The sequence below is a fragment of the Crocodylus siamensis genome, chromosome 1 (genome assembly GCF_052110815.1).
Source record: "Crocodylus siamensis isolate JL-2025a chromosome 1, ASM5211081v1, whole genome shotgun sequence".
NCBI classification, from domain to species: Eukaryota; Metazoa; Chordata; order Crocodylia; family Crocodylidae; genus Crocodylus; species Crocodylus siamensis.
This window is the reverse complement of record NC_143395.1, coordinates 271,929,913-271,947,899: the sequence shown is the minus strand read 5'-3', so window position 1 is coordinate 271,947,899 and position 17,987 is coordinate 271,929,913. Positions and strand designations below refer to the sequence as shown.

Sequence of the window (17,987 nt, the reverse complement as noted above, 5' to 3'; positions counted from 1 at the left end):
TTATTCTCACCCCAGGACAATTCACATTCTGCAAATCAAAAATCTGAATCAATGCTACATGTTACATTGAACAGTAGGTAATGGGAATAAAGATGTTTTGTGGAGATGGACATCATTTTCCAACCTCTTTGGTTACAGAGAAAAATTAGCAGGCTCACAAATGGACCTGCTTGATTAAGGTGTCGATCCTTACTGGAGTCTGATACGTGAATGAAGAAAAACAAGTGAATTGAAAGTCCTACTTTCTATAAAGAAAAAAGGAGGTAACCTAAAGTAGATGTCTTTATAAATGCTGTCTTTCCTGAGGAGAAGATATAAAGCATATACTTACCAAAAGACATCATAAATCAATCAGTCATTGGCTATCCTTTCTGAGAACTCATGGAGTTCAGGTGAGGTCCTGGATTAATGAAAAAGGGCAAAAATAAGTGCCCAATTTTAAGAAAGGAAAGGAGGAGGATCCAGGGAATTGCAGGCCAGTCAGCCTGACTTGAGTAGCTAGAAAGATCACAGAACAGGTCCTCAAGGAATCTACAGTGAATCACCTAGAAGAGAACAAGGTGATCAGTAACAGTCAGCATGGATTCACCCAGAGCAAGTCACGGAAGAAGGACTTGGGGGTCATCATTGACCACAAGATAAACATGAGCCTGCAGTTCAATGCTGTGGCTAGTAAAGCGACCAAAATGCTGGCTTGCATCCATAGATGCTTCTCAAGCAAATCTTGGGACGTCATTCTCCCCTTCTTCTCGGCCTTGGTGAGGCCGCAGCTGGAGTACTGCGTCCAGTTTGGGGCTCCACAATTCAAAAAGGATGTGGAGAAGCTTGACAGAGTCCAGAGAAGAGCCACACACATGATCAGAGGTCAGGAAAACAGACCTTATGATGAGAGGCTGAGAGCCATGGGGCTCTTTAGCCTGGAAAAGCACAGGCTCAGGGGTGATCTGATGGCCACCTATAAGTTTATTGGGGTGACCATCAGTGAACATTTGTTCACCAGAGCGCCCCAAGTGATGACGAGGTCTAACAGTTATAAACTACTACAAGACCGTTTCAGGCTGGACATAAGGAAGAGTTTCTTTACTGAGCCCTTCAGGTCTGGAACAGCCTGCCATTGGAGGTGGTTCAAGCACCTACTTTGAACACCTTCAAGAGCAATTTGGATGCTTATGTTGCTGGGATCCTATGACCCCAGCTGACTTCTTGCCCTTTGGGTGGGAGGCTGAACTCTCCTATCTTCCAAGGTTTCTTCCAGCCCTAATGCCTATGAAATCTATGCCTGACCAACCTGGTTTCATCCTATGATAAGATGACAGGCAGAGCCAAACCTAGGGGTCTGGGGCCCAGGGCAAATCAGCCTGTGCGAGGCCCTGTTAACACTGTGCAGAGCCGTGCTACCCCTGCAAAGGGTGGGGGAGTCTCTGTGCTTCTGTGGCGTGGGGCTGAGCTGCCGGCTTTAGGTGGGCCCTGTGGGAGGGGCCATGACCGCTTCACCTGGCTCTGCAGGATTCCCCCCCCCCCCCCAAAGCGCGGGGTGTGGGGCAACCATCCCAGTTCGTTGTGCCCTAGGGACAGCTTTGGTGACAAGCTCTGCAAATGGAGGAGAGCAGTAGATGTGATATACTTTGACTTTAGCTAGCCTTTTGACACTGTCTCCTATGACATGGATGCATGCAGTAAGGCAGCGGCCCTAGATTTTAGGAGGGCAGACTTCCATGAGCTAAGGAGGATAGTTGGAGAAGCGCTGAGGTCCCGGAGGGGAGGGGAGCCAGGTGTCCAAGGAGAGTGGTCGCTCCTTAAGGAGACGATCCTCCAAGCCCAAAGGAAGGTAATCCCAACGAGGATCAAAGGGAGCAGGAGAGCACACAAGCCTCTGTGGCTCACCAAAAGAATCCGGGAATGTCTCCTTGCTAAAAAAGGAGGCTTATACCCAGTGGAAAGAAGGGGTCATCACCAGGGAGGGCTATTCTGTAGTTGCTTAGGGATGTAGGGGGGCAGTTAGGAAGGCCAAGGCAGAGATGGAACTGGGACTAGCTTCCCAGATTAAGGACAATAAGTCTTTTTTTAAATACGTAGGGGGTAAAAAGAAGGTCCCGGGTAGTGTGGGACCCTTGCAGGATGACATGGGTAACTTGGTCGTCACACCAGACGGCAAAGCTAACATGTTTAATGATTTCTTTGCCTCCTTCTTCCTAAGTAGGGACCAGAACAGCCACCTCCCTGCTGGGCCCCGCTTGGGCCCCGGGGGAGGCACACCTGGGCCACGGGTTAGCGAGGATTTAGTTAGGGAGCTTCTGGAGGGGTTGGATGTATTCAAGTCAGCTGGCCCGGATGATCTCCACCCTAGAGTTCTAAGGGAACTGGCCGAGGTCATTTCAAGTCCCCTGGCACAACTTTATGAGCACTCGTGGTGCTCTGGTGAGGTACTGGAGGACTGGAAGAGGGCCAACGTGGTACCCATCTTCAAAAAAGGCAGGAAGGAGGACCCAGGAAACTATAGGCTGGTTAGTCTCACCTTGATCCTAGGCAAGCTGTTTGAGAAAATTATGCTGGCACACATCCAGGAGGGGCCAGCAGGGGACTGCATGCTTAGGGGCAACCAACATGGGTTCATCAGTGGCAGGTGCTGTCAGACCAACCTGGTGGCCTTTTACGATCAGATCACCAGATCATTAGACGCAGGGGTAGCAGTGGATATAGTCTTCCTGGACTTCCGGAAGGCTTTTGACACTGTCTCTCACCCTGTTCTCATTAAGAAACTGGGGGGCTGTGGTGTAGACACCCACACAGTCAAATGGGTCGCCAACTGGCTGGAGGGCCGCACCCAGAGGGTGGTAGTGGATGGGTCCTTCTCCACCTGGAATGACGTGGGCAGTGGGGTTCCACAGGGCTCGGTCCTTGGGCCCGCACTGTTCAACATCTTCATCAGTGATTTGGACGAGGGGGTAAAAAGCATCCTGTTCAAAGTTGCTGATGACACTAAGATGTGGGGGGATGTGGGCACACTGGAAGGATGCAACAGGCTACAATCAGACCTAGACAGGTTACAAGGGTGGGCGGACAAAAATAGGATGGGTTTCAACACAGACAAGTGCAAGGTGATGCATCTCGGGAGGAGCAACCGGCATCATACCTACAGGTTAGGGAACTCCCCTCTTATCAGCACAGAGGTGGAAAGGGATCTGGGGGTCATCATTGACTCCAAGATGAACATGGGCCGGCAGTGTGGAGAGGCAGTTAGGAAAGCCTGCCACACCTTGTCATGCATCCACAGATGCATCTTGAGCAGGTCCAGGGAGGTGATCCTCTCCCTCTATGCGGCACTGGTCAGGCCGCAGCTGGAGTTTTGCGTCCAGTTCTGGGCGCCACACTTCAAGAGAGATGTCAACAGCATGGAGAGGGTCCAGAGGAGGACCACTTGTATGATCAGGGGACAACAGGGCAGGCCCTATGAGGACAGGCTGCGGGACCTGAACCTGTTCAGCCTCCAAAAGAGAAGGCTGAGGGGGGATCTTGTGGCCTGTTATAAACTAGTCAGGGGGGATCAGCAGGCATTGGGGAAGTCGCTGTTTCCCCGAGCACTGCCAGGAGTGACCAGGAATAACGGTCACAAGCTGGCAGAGGGTAGGTTTAGGTTAGATATCAGGAGGCGTTACTTCACAGTCAGGGCGGCTAGGGTCTGGAACCAAGAGAAGTGGTGCTGGCCTCTACCCTGGGGGTGTTTAAGAGGAGGTTAGATGAACATCTTGCTGGGGTAATTTCCTGCCATGGCAGGGGGTCAGACTAGATGATCTGCTCAGGTCCCTTCCGACCCTAGAAACTATGAAACATTCTCATTAACAAGATAAGGAAAAAAAGACTAGGCAAAAGTACTTCAAGGTAGATGCATAATTTGTTGGATCATTGTGCTCAGTGATGCCCAAGGGTCTGTCTTAGGTCTGGTATTGCTCAACATTTTCATTAATAATTTGGACAGTAGGATTTTAGTGCATGCTCAGCAAATTTGTGCCTGGTACCAAGTTCAGTAGAATTGCAAACCCCACGAGGGTAGGACTAGGATTCAGAATGACCTGGATTGACTGAAAAATGATCTGCCCTTAACCAGTTGAACTCCAACAAAATCAAATGCAAAGTCCTCCACTTAAAATGGAATAATTGCATGAACAAATACAGACTGGGGACTGACTAGCTAGGCTGCATTACTGCAGAGAAGGACTTGGGGGTTATAGTAGTTTATAAACTAAATCTAAAACCAAAAGCATGCACTTGTTGCAAAGAAGGACAATAGTATAGTGGGTTGCATTAAAATGAGTGTCACTTGCAAATCAAGGGAAGTGATTCTTTCACTCACTTCAGCACTAATGAGGCCTTACCTGGAGTACTGGGTCCAGTTTTGGGCCCCATGCTTCAAGAAGGATGTAGAAAGTTTGGGACGAGTCCAGCACAGCAGCAGAAATGATTAGGGGCCTGGGAGACGAGACTTGTTAGGAAAGTCTGAAAGAACTAGGGTTAAGGTTAGTCTGGAGAAGGGGATTTGATACCATTCTTCAAATATCAGAAGGGTCATTAAGGATGGAGATGGGCTTTTCTCTGTGTCTGTAGGGCTAGGGACAGAAATTACACATAAACTGATACAAGTGTTCAGTAACCAGGTCAAATCTGCAACACACAGAAGTTCAGTGCAAATAAACAACTTTCAAAATGGCTGAAACTGGTTTAAGATCAACCCAGATGGATGTAGTGTCAGACTTAACTGATTTAGGTTACATCAGTTTATTGAACTTTTGTCCCAGATCCTCTCACAGTCCCCCAGCATCCCAGGATGCTTTTCACCTCTCCTGCAAACTGCTTTCTTCCCCTGGCTTGTCAGGGTGTGCAGGTTAGCCTTGGCTCATACTGTCTGCTCTGGCTTAGCAGGGAGGCATGCTGTAGCGCCCCCTGGCTTCTGCTCTGGGCCACTCTAGGCATATAGCTGCATTTCCGGAATTAAAAGTGAACATCTGTTCACTTGCATATTGGTTTAATCTATGCAGTTTAGACAAACTTGTGAAGATTGAATCAACTCAGTCTTGGACTTTTTGATTGTTTGTACTAGCCTAGGGGACAGAACTAAGAGCAATGGCCTGAAGCTGCAGCAGAGGTAATTTAGGTTGGAGATTAGGAGGGTTCCCCCTGTTTTAGTTGAACATTGCTTGTGAGTGGAAAACTTTTGTTCATTTTAAAGGACCCAGGTAAAATTTACTTTCCCAGGTTTCTGAGTGGGGAAATGAGCTGGATTTTAGAAAACTTGTGTTTAAACCCATAAATCTGCACCCGACCCTTGTTACTGCCAGTCAGGGTGCTTTACAATATGTAAGCAGATGTCAGTTGAAACACATGTCAGTAAAAACATTTGGTGGTCCATAAACAGTTTGTAGATTGTCAGTAACAAAAATCTGTCTATCTTTGGGTTGGCAACCCAGCTGTCAGCAACTGGCAGCTGCTGAAAGCAAGAGAGGAGACAGGGTGGAAGAGATCTGCTGTTCTCACCCATGCTATTCCCTGGGCATTCCCAATGCCCCTTGACCACAAATTACTGTTAAAAGGATGGCAGGAATTGATGCCTCTGCTTAAACAGCTCCAGGGAGTCCAGGGACTGTTCAAGCAGCCATGGCAGCAGGGTCCTCACAGCTGACAGATCACCACGGGCAGTTTCTCATTTGGAGAGGGGAGGGATGGTGGAAGATCGTGGGTTACCAGGAGTTCTAGGTACCCCAGTTGCACCATGTGTATCGGAATGGGTGTTACACATGGTACTAGGAGACAGTGAGCTTGCTGTTTATAGAGATAACAGTTTGTGGAGGAATCAGTAGGGCTCGTTTCTGCCACCAACTGCTTGTATGCCTGTATGGTCACTAATTTATATCATGGAAAAGGAGTTTTTTGTGACATAAATGTCATTCCTATCCATGGACTAAGTCTGTGTTCAAAAATGCTTGTATGAGTCCTGTAGAAGTTAGGTTTAAGTAAGTGCCTGAAGTTAATGACATGTTATGCTGCTTTATGAAATAGGTACGAACTGTCAAATTAGAACCATGTGCTGCTCTTGGCTTTTTATACTAGGATATTGTTTAAGGTGCCAGCTCACATGCTCATGCAGCATGTACTGATTTAACCATTCCTTTGATGCTTTACATTCCAGCTTTGACATTCCTTGTCAAATGTGGAAACTTTGATCTTCAGCTTTAGTATGTTTTAAATGCTTTGGGTTGCAGCAGTTTAACTGTGAAATGCATCTTTTGCTAAGGAATTGTGATATACAGCCAGAATACATTACATATTTCCATTGTTCATTCCTTTTCAGTTGGTGAGTTGCTGCTGCATGCAGTACTGCTGGTTTTTAATTGTTGAGAAAGAGAGAGAGAGGGTTATGCATTGTGTGGAAGCATTATGCCTCAAGTGTTCCTAAACATTTCAACAAATAAGATGTTTTGTTTATCACGGTAGGCTACAATTTGATTTCTGCAGTTTTGTTAGCCACATTTGGTTGTTGATTGTTTTGAAACCCTAGGTTCAATTTCGCACAAAGTAAAGAAAACAATTCAGTGGCTTCTTTTGTAAATGGATGTGCATGAGCCTGCTCATACACACATCCACAGGCATATACCCACAGGCACACAAATCCACATCTCTTATATATGTTTCTTACATTTATCCTCCGTCAGTTGCCCATGAATCTTATTTCCTTTATGTGCCTTTCTCTTTGCTTAAATGGGTTGATGAACATGTCAGTAAATATTACCTAAACATGGTATGGTCCTTAACCTTATTAAGTACTACCGAAACAAGCTATAAAAGTTTAACATCATATTAATTGAAAAGCCTCCTTTGTTTAGAGTAAAGTTTATGATGTTTCTTTCTGACAGTTCACTAAAAGCTCCATTAGAAGAGTTGTTACATGAATTTTACATGGGGTGCTGGCAAGTCACATTTTTCATATAAGTGTGTTATACATTTCCAGTGACTTGATACTAGAGTAAAACTTAGTTTGATTTTTGACCTCTCACATTTCTTCCGTGTAAGAGTTTGTTTCTATTCTTAGAAATGAATATGCTTACTATTTTTGTAGCACTTTCATTATCCCAGTTAATAATTGCATGATCTAATAGTCTCTAAGTGATGCATTTCTATACAACCGTAATCGATACCTTAATCAACCATTTTAGTTTACAAAACTAAAGCTCTTTCTCGGGTTTACTAGCCTTGTTCTTGAACCAAATTAAATCACAGAGAAGGTACAAAACAAATGAGGATGTGGCTGATTGAGTTTCAAAGAATCAACAGTCTAGAAATACCAAATATATATACACTCATGGATGCTAATCTGGCCACTTTTCTTTCCAGTGTTCTCTGTTTTGCGGCTTAATGTAGTTTTGAGGATATAATTTGTATATAGTCATTGGTTGTGGATAGAAATTAAATTTGAACAAACTGTACTGTATCTTATAGATAATTAACATGAGAATAAAGTACTGTAAAATAAGATGCATTCTTTTAGCTGACTCTTCTCCATATTCTCCAGTTTGATTTTAATAAGGAACTTAACACTTAAAAAAAAAATAGCTGACAGTTTGGAATATGCATTAAAGTTAGCAGCATCACAACTAAAAAATCATATTCCAAAAATATGTGAAGATCTAGGAAATAAGCAATATACTTATTACCGTATTTTCTTGCATATAACACCCTGGAATAAGATATACACCTTGTTTGAAAAGCTGAATGAAGAAAAAAAAGATCTTTCCTTGTAGTAACTGAGTAGTAGTGACAAGAGAACTGAGACTGCTCATTGTTCTGCTCCCTGTGGAACTCATGCAGACTTTGCTTTTGTTTTGTTCTTGCCAAAGCTTAAGCAGCAGAGAGTGCTGGTACCATATTTACTTCTACTTAAAGTGCAATGTCATTTCCAGCAGCTTGCTTTGGGAAAAGGGGTGCTTGTTAAAATATGGTATCTTTTCAGGGATCAGCTAAACTAGAAATATAAAACTACAAGGAACAAAAAATAGAAGGGGAGCACTTTGAGAAACCTAGAGGAGGAAGTGACAAGGAGTGTACCTGTACATGTTTGTGTTTCTTGAATTGTAGTCTTTTTCTAGTAGGCATGGTGGAGGAGGATCTTCAGGACTTTTTGAAGGTGAAAAAATAGCTACAGGATAGATTGGAGCAGAGAGAATATAACATGGGGAAATATGCATGGAAAAGGTTTTGGAGAGATGGGTGAATGGGGTAAGAAAATGTATTGACCCCCATTCCAGCACAATTTTAAACGCAATTAGATTCCTTACATGCTGAAAATGTCATACTTATTTAAATGTTTTACTGGGCTGAGAATGTAGGTACTAGTTTAGACTTGAATACCAAAAGAATGGAAAGAGATGTTTGGCTTTGGACTAACCCAGTGGAGTAGCTTAAAAGAGCCAGTGAAATGTGGTCTGATTAGATAAGGAATACCATATTTTTTCTGGTTGAACTTTTGTTCTATTGGAATGGGACTATCAGCTATGTAGAGAGAGAACTTTTACTGCAATCAGTATGCAAGCTACCAAGATTTTCAAGGATTTTATTTACATTGGGTATGATTTATGTGTAAACAGCCTGATGATTTTGATATCATGTAAGAGTAGGATATGTACCTGAAAACAGGATTTTTATTTGTCAAACTGAAATTTCAGTTTGTAGCCATTATGAAATCCAGTCTTTGATTGTGTGTTGAACATATTAAATATTTGCAGACATTTAAATATTTAGGGTAGTAAGACTTATCGAAGCCTGACTTTAGAAGAATAAATCACAGTTCAAAAGTCACTCAGCACCTCCTAACAACAATTTGATTTCCTTTCCTGGAAGGAAATAATTCCTTAGAATTCTTCTTCTTTACTGTATTTACTCTTCTTTACTGTATTTACTTAAAAATAAGACAACTGTGAATACAAGGCAACCTTCTTCTTCCCCCCCCCCCCCAATAATTCGATTCTTCATATGGAAAATCTTTGGAAGTTTGCCTTGAGTTTGTCCCCCTCCCAGTACAACAAGCAGGAAAAATAAAAATAAATCAGGTACCTCCTTTACCACCCCCCAGCCTTCTTCTCCCTGCAGTCCCTCTTCTCCCCTTACCTCTTCCTTACTCTCCCTGAGCACATGGGAGTGAGGGACAAATTTGTAAGAACTGACCTTGAATTAAACTGTATTGGTAAATTACTGCGGGTACCCATAGACTTAGTTCATATAGGATTGATGCATTTTACCTTTTTTGAAACTGCTGCAAATTTTAGCATAGGTATTCAATAAAACACACTTTTAAGTAGCACTTTTGTATTTGTACACAGTACAAACTATGCATGATATTAATCTGAAACAAAAAGGCTCATGATTTGCCACATAATTCATTGGGCTGGACCCCAGCAGAGTTGACAATATTTCAAGCCATGGTGACCTCACAGCTGAGCAGTGCTCAGTATGTGTGTGTATACCAGATACCCCCCACAAAAGATTCATCTGTTAATTAGCCTCTCTCATGACGAGAACCAGGTGTTCTTGTCATGAGTCCTGGGATCCTCCAAAAAATTATATGCAGATGAGGCATGGGGCTGGTTCAGCTCCAGTTCATGGAGTGCTGGGCCACACTAATCATATGTTACCGGCTGTGAGAAGGCGAAAGGGATTATGCGTGAACTGTTTGGGACCCTATTTGGTGTGTTTGCTAGATATTGAAGGTTGGTGAAAAAACAGGAATCATTGGAAATGGGAATGGACAGCACAGCTCAGCTGTGGTAGTGAAGAGGAAGTGAAAATGTATGCAATATAGTGGCTCACCATGACTTAGGAATTAGTGCTGAGGGGAACTGTGCTCAATTGACACTACTATAGTCATGCTCAGTGTTGGTTGTATTTAGTCAACTTCATAGTTGGTTTCCCATTATGGAGCACATGCTGCTTTTAGGAGCAGTTTAATGTTACATAGTATTTTTAGTGAGATTTCATTGTATGTGATTATAAGATGAGGGCCTTTTTTCCCAATGCTGATTGGGTTGGGGTGGTGGTTGTCTTGTATTTGGTAGTTTCAGCAAAATTTACTCCAATTTTTTAAACATTTTTCATTGAAGACGTTTACCATTTAGTTTTTAATTACTTTCCGTCTGAACTATGTAATAAAGCTACATAGTAAAGTTATGAGTGAAAAATCATGGCGTATTAAAAACAATAACCTATCACAAAATGTTGCTTTGAAAATATTAAAGGCTTTGAAGGTTCATCTAGTTCTGGCTGTGAAAGATTTAACTGTTTTAACATCAATACTTGAAGTAAAATGTATGCTGTTTCCTGATTTGATCTAATTCATTTAAAAATAAAGGTGAAAGTTCATAAATGAATATGAATTTTTAAATCAAGGCATTAGAAAAATTTTATTATCTCAACAGTGGCAACTGTGAATGGGAAATATTTCTCTAGTTTTGTTTACAGGGTAGTGTTCCTAATCGAGCAATTCCATCCAGTTTTTATCATATGATAATTTAAAAGTTTCATTTTACAGTTTTGCTTCCAGCGTGTTTTGTAAATTAGCTTAGTAAACTACACAAATGCCATAGGCTGCATTAAAAACCATACTTAAATGTGTTTATAGCCATGTGACATATTACGTTGACCATACTATTCAATCCACTGATTCCTCACTACCAGCCTGATACTAGTTTTTATAGCCTCTTCCCAGCTCCCAACAGCCCATAATTTAACATTAAGAAAACAAACTGCTGGAGGAATTCCTTTCTATCTAAAAAGTGGAAGATTCTCCCCAAATGTTATAATAAACTGAAGTATGTATCCAATTAAGATTAATTTTGTCTTGTGAACTATCGGGGAGCATTAAAAAGTTTTAGGAAGAGGAGGAAGGTGCTGCTTTTCTATAGGGAAAACATCTTATGTTCACCTGTAGATACATTGTGGGATAACTGATACAGATATTGCAAAACTACTGAATGTGGGAAAATAAAATGCTGAAACTGATATGTAGCACCTAAAATATACTTCAGATTTTTCTGACTGAAATCTCTATTGGTTTTTTACCCTGGCAGATTGGCTTTATTTTTTGAAGAGGTGGTGATTTTAACAAGCAGAATTGTAAAGCTTACTCTAAAGAAGTAGTAAAATATCTTTTCTATAACATGTTTGGTACATAGAGCATACCTGATGACAGGGTTTTATTGGCATTTGTTTGGGTATTACTCCCATAAGTATGCTATTGAACTTATCCAAATAAATACCAATACTACTCACCATGTTGCATCATAGATTTGTTTATTCAGTGTTTCTTATACTGTATGTATGCAGGCATGTAAAATAAGCACATAAAGTGCAATCTTTGAAATTGTAATCTTTGAAATTAAACAAAAATGAAAATGAAATGCTATCAGGACTCGTACTTCAAGGAGCAAACAGACTGAATTCAAAATGGGGTCAATACTTTTTTGTCAAGGAAAAATATATGCTGAGTTTGGAAGTGAGGATGAGAGAATGTTGGACCGCCTTTGGAATTATGCTTTGATTCATAATTTCACAAGTCCTGTCGCACGTACTTGAGCTAGGTACAGACATTGAAAAAGCTTGAGGTGGAATCCATCTATGTTATGCAGTTTTCTGTAAACAGTGTAGTTTAGACTGGTAGCAAACAGAACACACGTTCACCCTTTGGTGGGAGGGGAGAGCAAACCTTAGCCTGGGTTCCACCACTTTTAAACCAGTCTATACATGCCAAACTAATGTTCTGGGTATAGATTGGTTTCTTATCACTCATATTGGTAAAAGTGTAATGTTTGTACCTGGCCTTAATCTCTTCAAATATCCTAATTCTTATATTCCTTTTAACTTTTTTCCTTAATTTTTTTCCGTTCACCTTTTGGCTGAACTAAGGCATATGACAGAATGGTGCCATCTCGGTAAAACTGGTACCTAAAAACTTTCTTGAAATGCTGGTACTGTGAAAATCTTGCATTTCCACAGAAATCACCACTCTTGCCAAAGTATATAGCCATTTTTTAATATGGAAGAGAGACTGACTACTACACTGAAAGTGTTGAAATCATTTAGCTTTACAGTGGTCTATATTTGTACATAGGTCTTCAATAGAGGAAGCTGAGTGTCTGTTGTGACCAAACACATATAAATGAATGATGTTTCAGGAACTGTAAAAAAGGAAAAAAAATACTGTAAACACCTTGTATATATGTAACTTACAGGGAAAGCGGCGGCGCGACCCAGAATGTGTATGCGTGACTTTCTTTAAATTCTGAATAAAAAGAATTGCTGTTACTTAGCTTTTTGCATTGTAGCACAACCTCAGGAAATGCTCAAATGTAGCTCCAGTTCAATCTTTACATCAGCTTTTCCAGAAGTGTTCTCATTGTAAATGTTAGAAGCAGAACAAAGGACCTAGTGCAGAGTACTTTAACTGACTTCAGATCAGGTCCCAAGAGTCTGAGTGAATCAACCTGACGTATTAAAGATTTGATTCACACCTGCGTACTAGCTGTGCAAGCGATGCTTTGCTTTTCCCAGTAAGGTCATGCATACTAAGACTGCCTTAAAAGGAATCTAGGCATTGTTCAAAGAAGTAAAGACAGTTTCAGATGCAAGCTTTTAGGGTTGAGGGAAAAAAGATACCTTTATAAATAGAACTTCTCTCAGAATGATTTCAAAAGTCCTGAGAAAACGAGAGTTGAAGTAGCCATTTTTTGTAATCATATTCCATAAATTACAGTGGTAACAATAAATTTTAGCTATTTCTGATGTATTATTCAGCACAGGTAAAAAAGTGCTATTAAAGAAGTCTGTGAATTCAGTGCATTTTGTGCCAATGAATCAGAAGGGAAAAAAACCCACCATCCCCTTCACCATTCTTTTTTTTTTTTTTTCGTTTTTAGATCACCTTTTGCTGCTGTGACAGACTATTCAGTAACAAGAAATAATGTCATACAGCTCTGTCTGGAATTAACCACAATTGTTCAACAGGTATGATATTATTCAATCATCATTCCCCTTTGAATTTGCTTTTGTCTCATATTAGGTGACCCTTAGCAACTAGAATGTAGCATTCTGTGTTATGCATTTTTCTACATCTAGGTATAATACAAAAGGATTGAGTAAATTGCTTTTTATTACGCTCTATTTTCAGTTTCTCTCTTAATTGTGATTGGGGTGCTTGGTACAATGTGGCATTTTAGGCATGCACTTTTTTATATGTTGTAGTAATTAATTTTATTGCACATTTTTGCTCCAGTCTCTGTTAAATATTTAAATAATTTTGTTCCTTTTTTAATGATTTCTCACTCTTTTTATTCAAGTGACTAGTTCGGAAGATATCTGTATGTTGCCTTATAGTATGCAGTGCCATCACTCTCCTTTTTACCCAACTTGCATTATGTGCTTCTTCCACAGACACTATATCTCCTGATAACCTTCAGTATCTGTCTAAACATATTTGGAAAAGACCAGACAAACTTATTAAAGCAAAACAGAAAGGAAAATGGTTCTGTTTTTAGGGTTTATATATAACCTACAGCCTTGCCCAGTTTCTGTCAGATAGCATTTTAGTTTAACCCTGTCCCCATTTCTGGTTCTCCTTTTTTTGGTAAGTGTATGAATGCTTTTTTTTTTTCTCCTTGTACAAAATGATACTGCTACCTGCTCCATTAGCTGGCTTGATGCAAACAATTAAAATAGTTTTCTTCATCTGAAAATTTTCTTATATCCCTGGTGCAGGTTGTTTTGTGTTTTTTCCTGATGTCCTCCAGTGCTCCTATAATTGCAAGCTGTAATCAATTGTCCTTAAGATTGTTTGATTTAATTATATTAGTTCAGTTTACAAAAATCATAGAGCCATAGAAAATGAGAGTTGGAAGAGACCTTAGGAGGTCATCTAGTCCAATACCCTGCTCAAAGCAGGACCATTCTGAACTATATCACTCCAGTCAAGGCTTTATCTAGCTGAGTCTTAAAAACCTCTAAGGATGGAGATCCCATAACCAATCTGCGTAGTTTGTTCCAGTGCTTTACTATCCTCCTAGTCAGAGAGTTTTTCCTAATATCTAGTGTAAACTTCCCTTGCCTAACCTAAATTTTCTAACTTAAATAATATACCAAAAGATTATTGTGTTAGGGAATCACTTATGACCTCTATTCTGCAGTGACATTTGAGTTAGTCTTACAGACTATCCAGAGAGTCTGGCCCATGTTATCTACTGGCATTCTTGTTTGTTGAAAATGCTAACCTGCAGAACAACTTACTTGATAGTTATGAGAGCTGCCAGGAGGATAAATGGCATGAGGGTATTAGATAATAAATACTGAAATTTGGGGGAGGATTTCTTAAAATGAAAAGATGGCTTTGTTTGCTCCTGGATATCTTGCTACTGGTGGGTTATTATTTATTTGTATAACCCACCTGCTGCTGCTCTCTTGCCTTATGATTATAGCTGTGCAAGCCCAGCAGAATTTAGTTTTCAGTGGTGAAATGATAAAATAATCCCTCTCATCCAAACTGCAGGGTTCATTTGAAATTGGGGTTGTACCCTCAGGTTTTTTGGAAGTTGGAGTTCAACCAGCTCAAACCACCAAAGGAAATTAACTTAAAGCTGCAGTCTTTTTCTCTTACAGAAAACTATATTTCTATCCCTCCTTTGCACAAACTCTGATCCTACTTACAACTGAGGACTTGGTGCCATCCTGTGCAGCCCACATTTGGCCTGTTGTGTTGCCCTGAGGGGTCAGGACAACGCTCAGGATCTCAATATTGTGCTGTTAGACAGGAGGGTGTGGTGTACAATTGCACATGCACACATAAAAATCAGTTAAGCACACACTCACTAGGTACATACACCCCTATTAGGCACGCACACGCGCGCGCGCACACACACACACACACACACACACACACACACACACACACACACACACACACACACACACACACACACACACACACACACACACACACACACTGGCAGCAGGGGTTAGAGAGGCTTGGTGCAGGGGCTGAAGTCCAGGAGGAAAGAGAGAGAGTCCAAATTGTCGGAGGTGGTATGCAGGTAATATCTACGTATCCAGGCTGGAAAGGGGTCCTTGGCCAGAGGGGATTGCTGGCAGGGCCTCTGGGGTGGATATGTGATGTGAAGCTGGTCTGGTCCAGATGGAAATGGCATTCCCATTGGGTCTGTCTTCACTGCCCCTCTTTATAGGGGCAGAACATGTTTGACCCTAGTGACAGGAGGCATGCCTAGGCAAGTGTCATTCCCTGGCATACTGAGCATGTGTGCTGTATGCAGGGATGTGCAGTTTCGGGTGTCTGTAATGGTGAGAGTTACTGGTTCTGCAGGGTCTTTTGTTTTTCAAATGCTGGTCTTGTCTCTGTTCCTGGGTGAGATCCATGGTTCCTGGATGAATCAGTGTGAGATGATGGCCCAGTCATTACAGGCCATTCAGTAGAGGCCTGCTACCATTGTATTGCAATCATGCCCAATCATTCTCATTCATGGGGGAACCAATTTACATGGGAGGGATACATGACTCATACAGTTGCAACATGGGGGATGCCTGGGCAGAGGACAGAAGATGGAGGCTTGACATATAAAATGGAAACTTGACATGACTTTGGTTCACTTACAAACAGAGGCCTAAACCATACAATATCCATATGAAACAATAAAAATCAATACAAATCTAATAATAATGCAATATAAAATGGTGGATATCCAAAACCAAAAACTTGCTACCAAAATAAAAATGTTTAAAGCTTATCCTAAGTTTGAGATCACTTATACTTATCTATAGGGAATAGAGAGGGAAAGAAAAAGTCAGAAATGGTTGGGGAAGGGAAGCGAATGCATTAAAAAAAAAAAACAAAAAAAACCTGGGGGTTTTGCTACAGTTGCTGATGCTTTTTGATTGGTGTCAGTTGATCATCCTTGTAATCATTCTAACTTGGGCTAAGGGATTCTTACTGGCCATTAAATCCTCAGCCTTGTACCAAAATTGGAAAGCAACCTGATTTCTGCTCCTCTCTCCCTCCTCCTTCATTCTGTGTGCACTTGAGAACAGGGAGGAAATTCTGATAAAGCCATGAGCAGATAGAAGCCATGTAACATGAAGGATGAACTTTGTTTCCTAGTGTGGATTTGGCACTGTCATGCTTAGTTTTATTAATGGAGGGCTGGCTTCAATTATAGGGGATGATCTTCTGATTTCTGTAAAAGAGGTGGTTCTGAACTAGAAGACATTGAAGCATCAAAAGTGTATCACAGTCTTCCTGGTGGTTGACCAAAAGCAGAGAAGCAATCATCAAGAAGTAGACTCCTGGGGTAGGGTAGGGCAGGTAGTTGAAGTCACCTTGGTTTCACTAAACTCTCTCTCCTATGTAACAAGCATTTGTTTCCTAGATTGCTTCGTAAATTTACGTTTCTTTAGGGTAAGCAACTCTGCTTGTTCAAAAATTGAGACAGACTTCTGAAAATCATGAGATTTACTTAAATATACAGTGCTTTAATACAATACATTTTCAAGAGTCGCATTTTCTTCTGATTTTTTGAAGCTGTCTGCCCCATGACTGTATGCAGGTTTTTAAGCTAGAAACCAGTCCTCAAATCCATATGCAAAAATACATGCCTCTTGCTAGCTATTTGGCAATCTAATCTAACGCCCCGCCTGCGGCAGGATCATCTTTATACAGACCATGCCATACAAATCCATTCTCTAGCTTCTTAGCAAAACTCTGTGTTCAACCCTGACACAAGACATAACACTCCAACCTTCCATGTTATATCATGGTGACCAGTGTCCTGCTGCTGTACAAGCTGTGAATACATACTCAAGAGGTCACAGGAAGAGGACCAACCCCCCCACAGTCCATACCAGTCTGACCATGGGGTAAAATTCCTTCCTGAAATAGCAATTGGTTTGACGCCGAGTGAAGGGGCAACACCCTCTAGCTATGAACCTCTGGATTTAAATCCCACCAGGAGGCTTGGTGCACCCTAGTCAAAATGCCCAGCCTTGGCTGAAGCCATCACCTAGTGCATGTCAGGAAGACTTTAAAAAAACCCAACAGACGGATATAGCAGGAAGGGTCAAGAGAGGAGAGGATGGAAATTCCCTTCTAGCCCCGTGCTGCAATTGGTACTGCCCAGAAGCATGGGAAATACCCAAAGTAGAGTATAGTAGACACATAGTTATCCTTAGATTATTTTTGACCCTGGGCTATCCTATCTCTTGTTGAACACCTCCCATGATGGACAGTCCACAACATCCCTAGGCAGTCTACTCCACTGCCTCATTCTTTTGGCAGATGTGGGTTTTTTTTCCCCTGATACCCAATTAAAACCTGTCAGAGTTCCAGCCTTTAAGGGGCTGCTTTGGGTTCCCCCCGCACACCTACCCCTGCTCCAAAAACCCACTCCCTGCCCCACATACTGCGGGGGCTGAGGGTGGGGGTCAGTGGGTTAGTAGTGAGGGGCACTGGGCCGGGGCTGGCTTTTGATGTTTACAAATGGGTCCTGCTACAAAAAGTTTTAGAGCCACTGCTCTAGATGAGGCCTAACCAGGGCCAAGTAGAGGCACTATGCACCTAATCCTTCTGTTGATGCATCACAAAACTGCATTTACTTTTTGTGCAGCTGTGTCACACCTCAAATTCATATAGAGTCTGTAATCTACAGAGATCATGGTTTTCTGTGATTAAAAAAATCCCAAATTTTGGGGGTAACAACATAACCCAAAATACATATTTTTCTCATGATCAAAATGAAACACGACTGTCTGTCTGTGTATTAGTGGTGTTTCATTTTAATCATGAAAAATGTGGATGTTCGGTATTTTTTTAACTCCAAAATTTGAGGATTTTTCTTTATCAGAGAAAATCAGGATCCCTGGTGATATACTATGACTCCCAGATTTCTCTCTGTAGT

The 17,987-nt window shown here is 41.5% G+C and overlaps 1 protein-coding gene across 10 annotated transcripts in view; it reads left to right on the top strand.

Annotated features, from left to right (window-relative positions):
- The window catches only part of CNKSR2 (connector enhancer of kinase suppressor of Ras 2), a 361,202-nt gene that overhangs the window by 86,533 nt on the left and 256,682 nt on the right, over positions 1-17,987 (top strand). For all 10 annotated transcript variants that reach the window (XR_016444124.1, XR_016444125.1, XM_090062378.1 and 7 more), the window contains exon 4: positions 12,954-13,041. Coding sequence is in view for 8 of the 10 variants with exons in the window: in XM_090062378.1 (XP_089918504.1) it covers positions 12,954-13,041 (88 nt within the window). In the remaining 2 variants the exon portion in view is untranslated. The remainder of the gene's footprint in view (positions 1-12,953; positions 13,042-17,987) is intronic.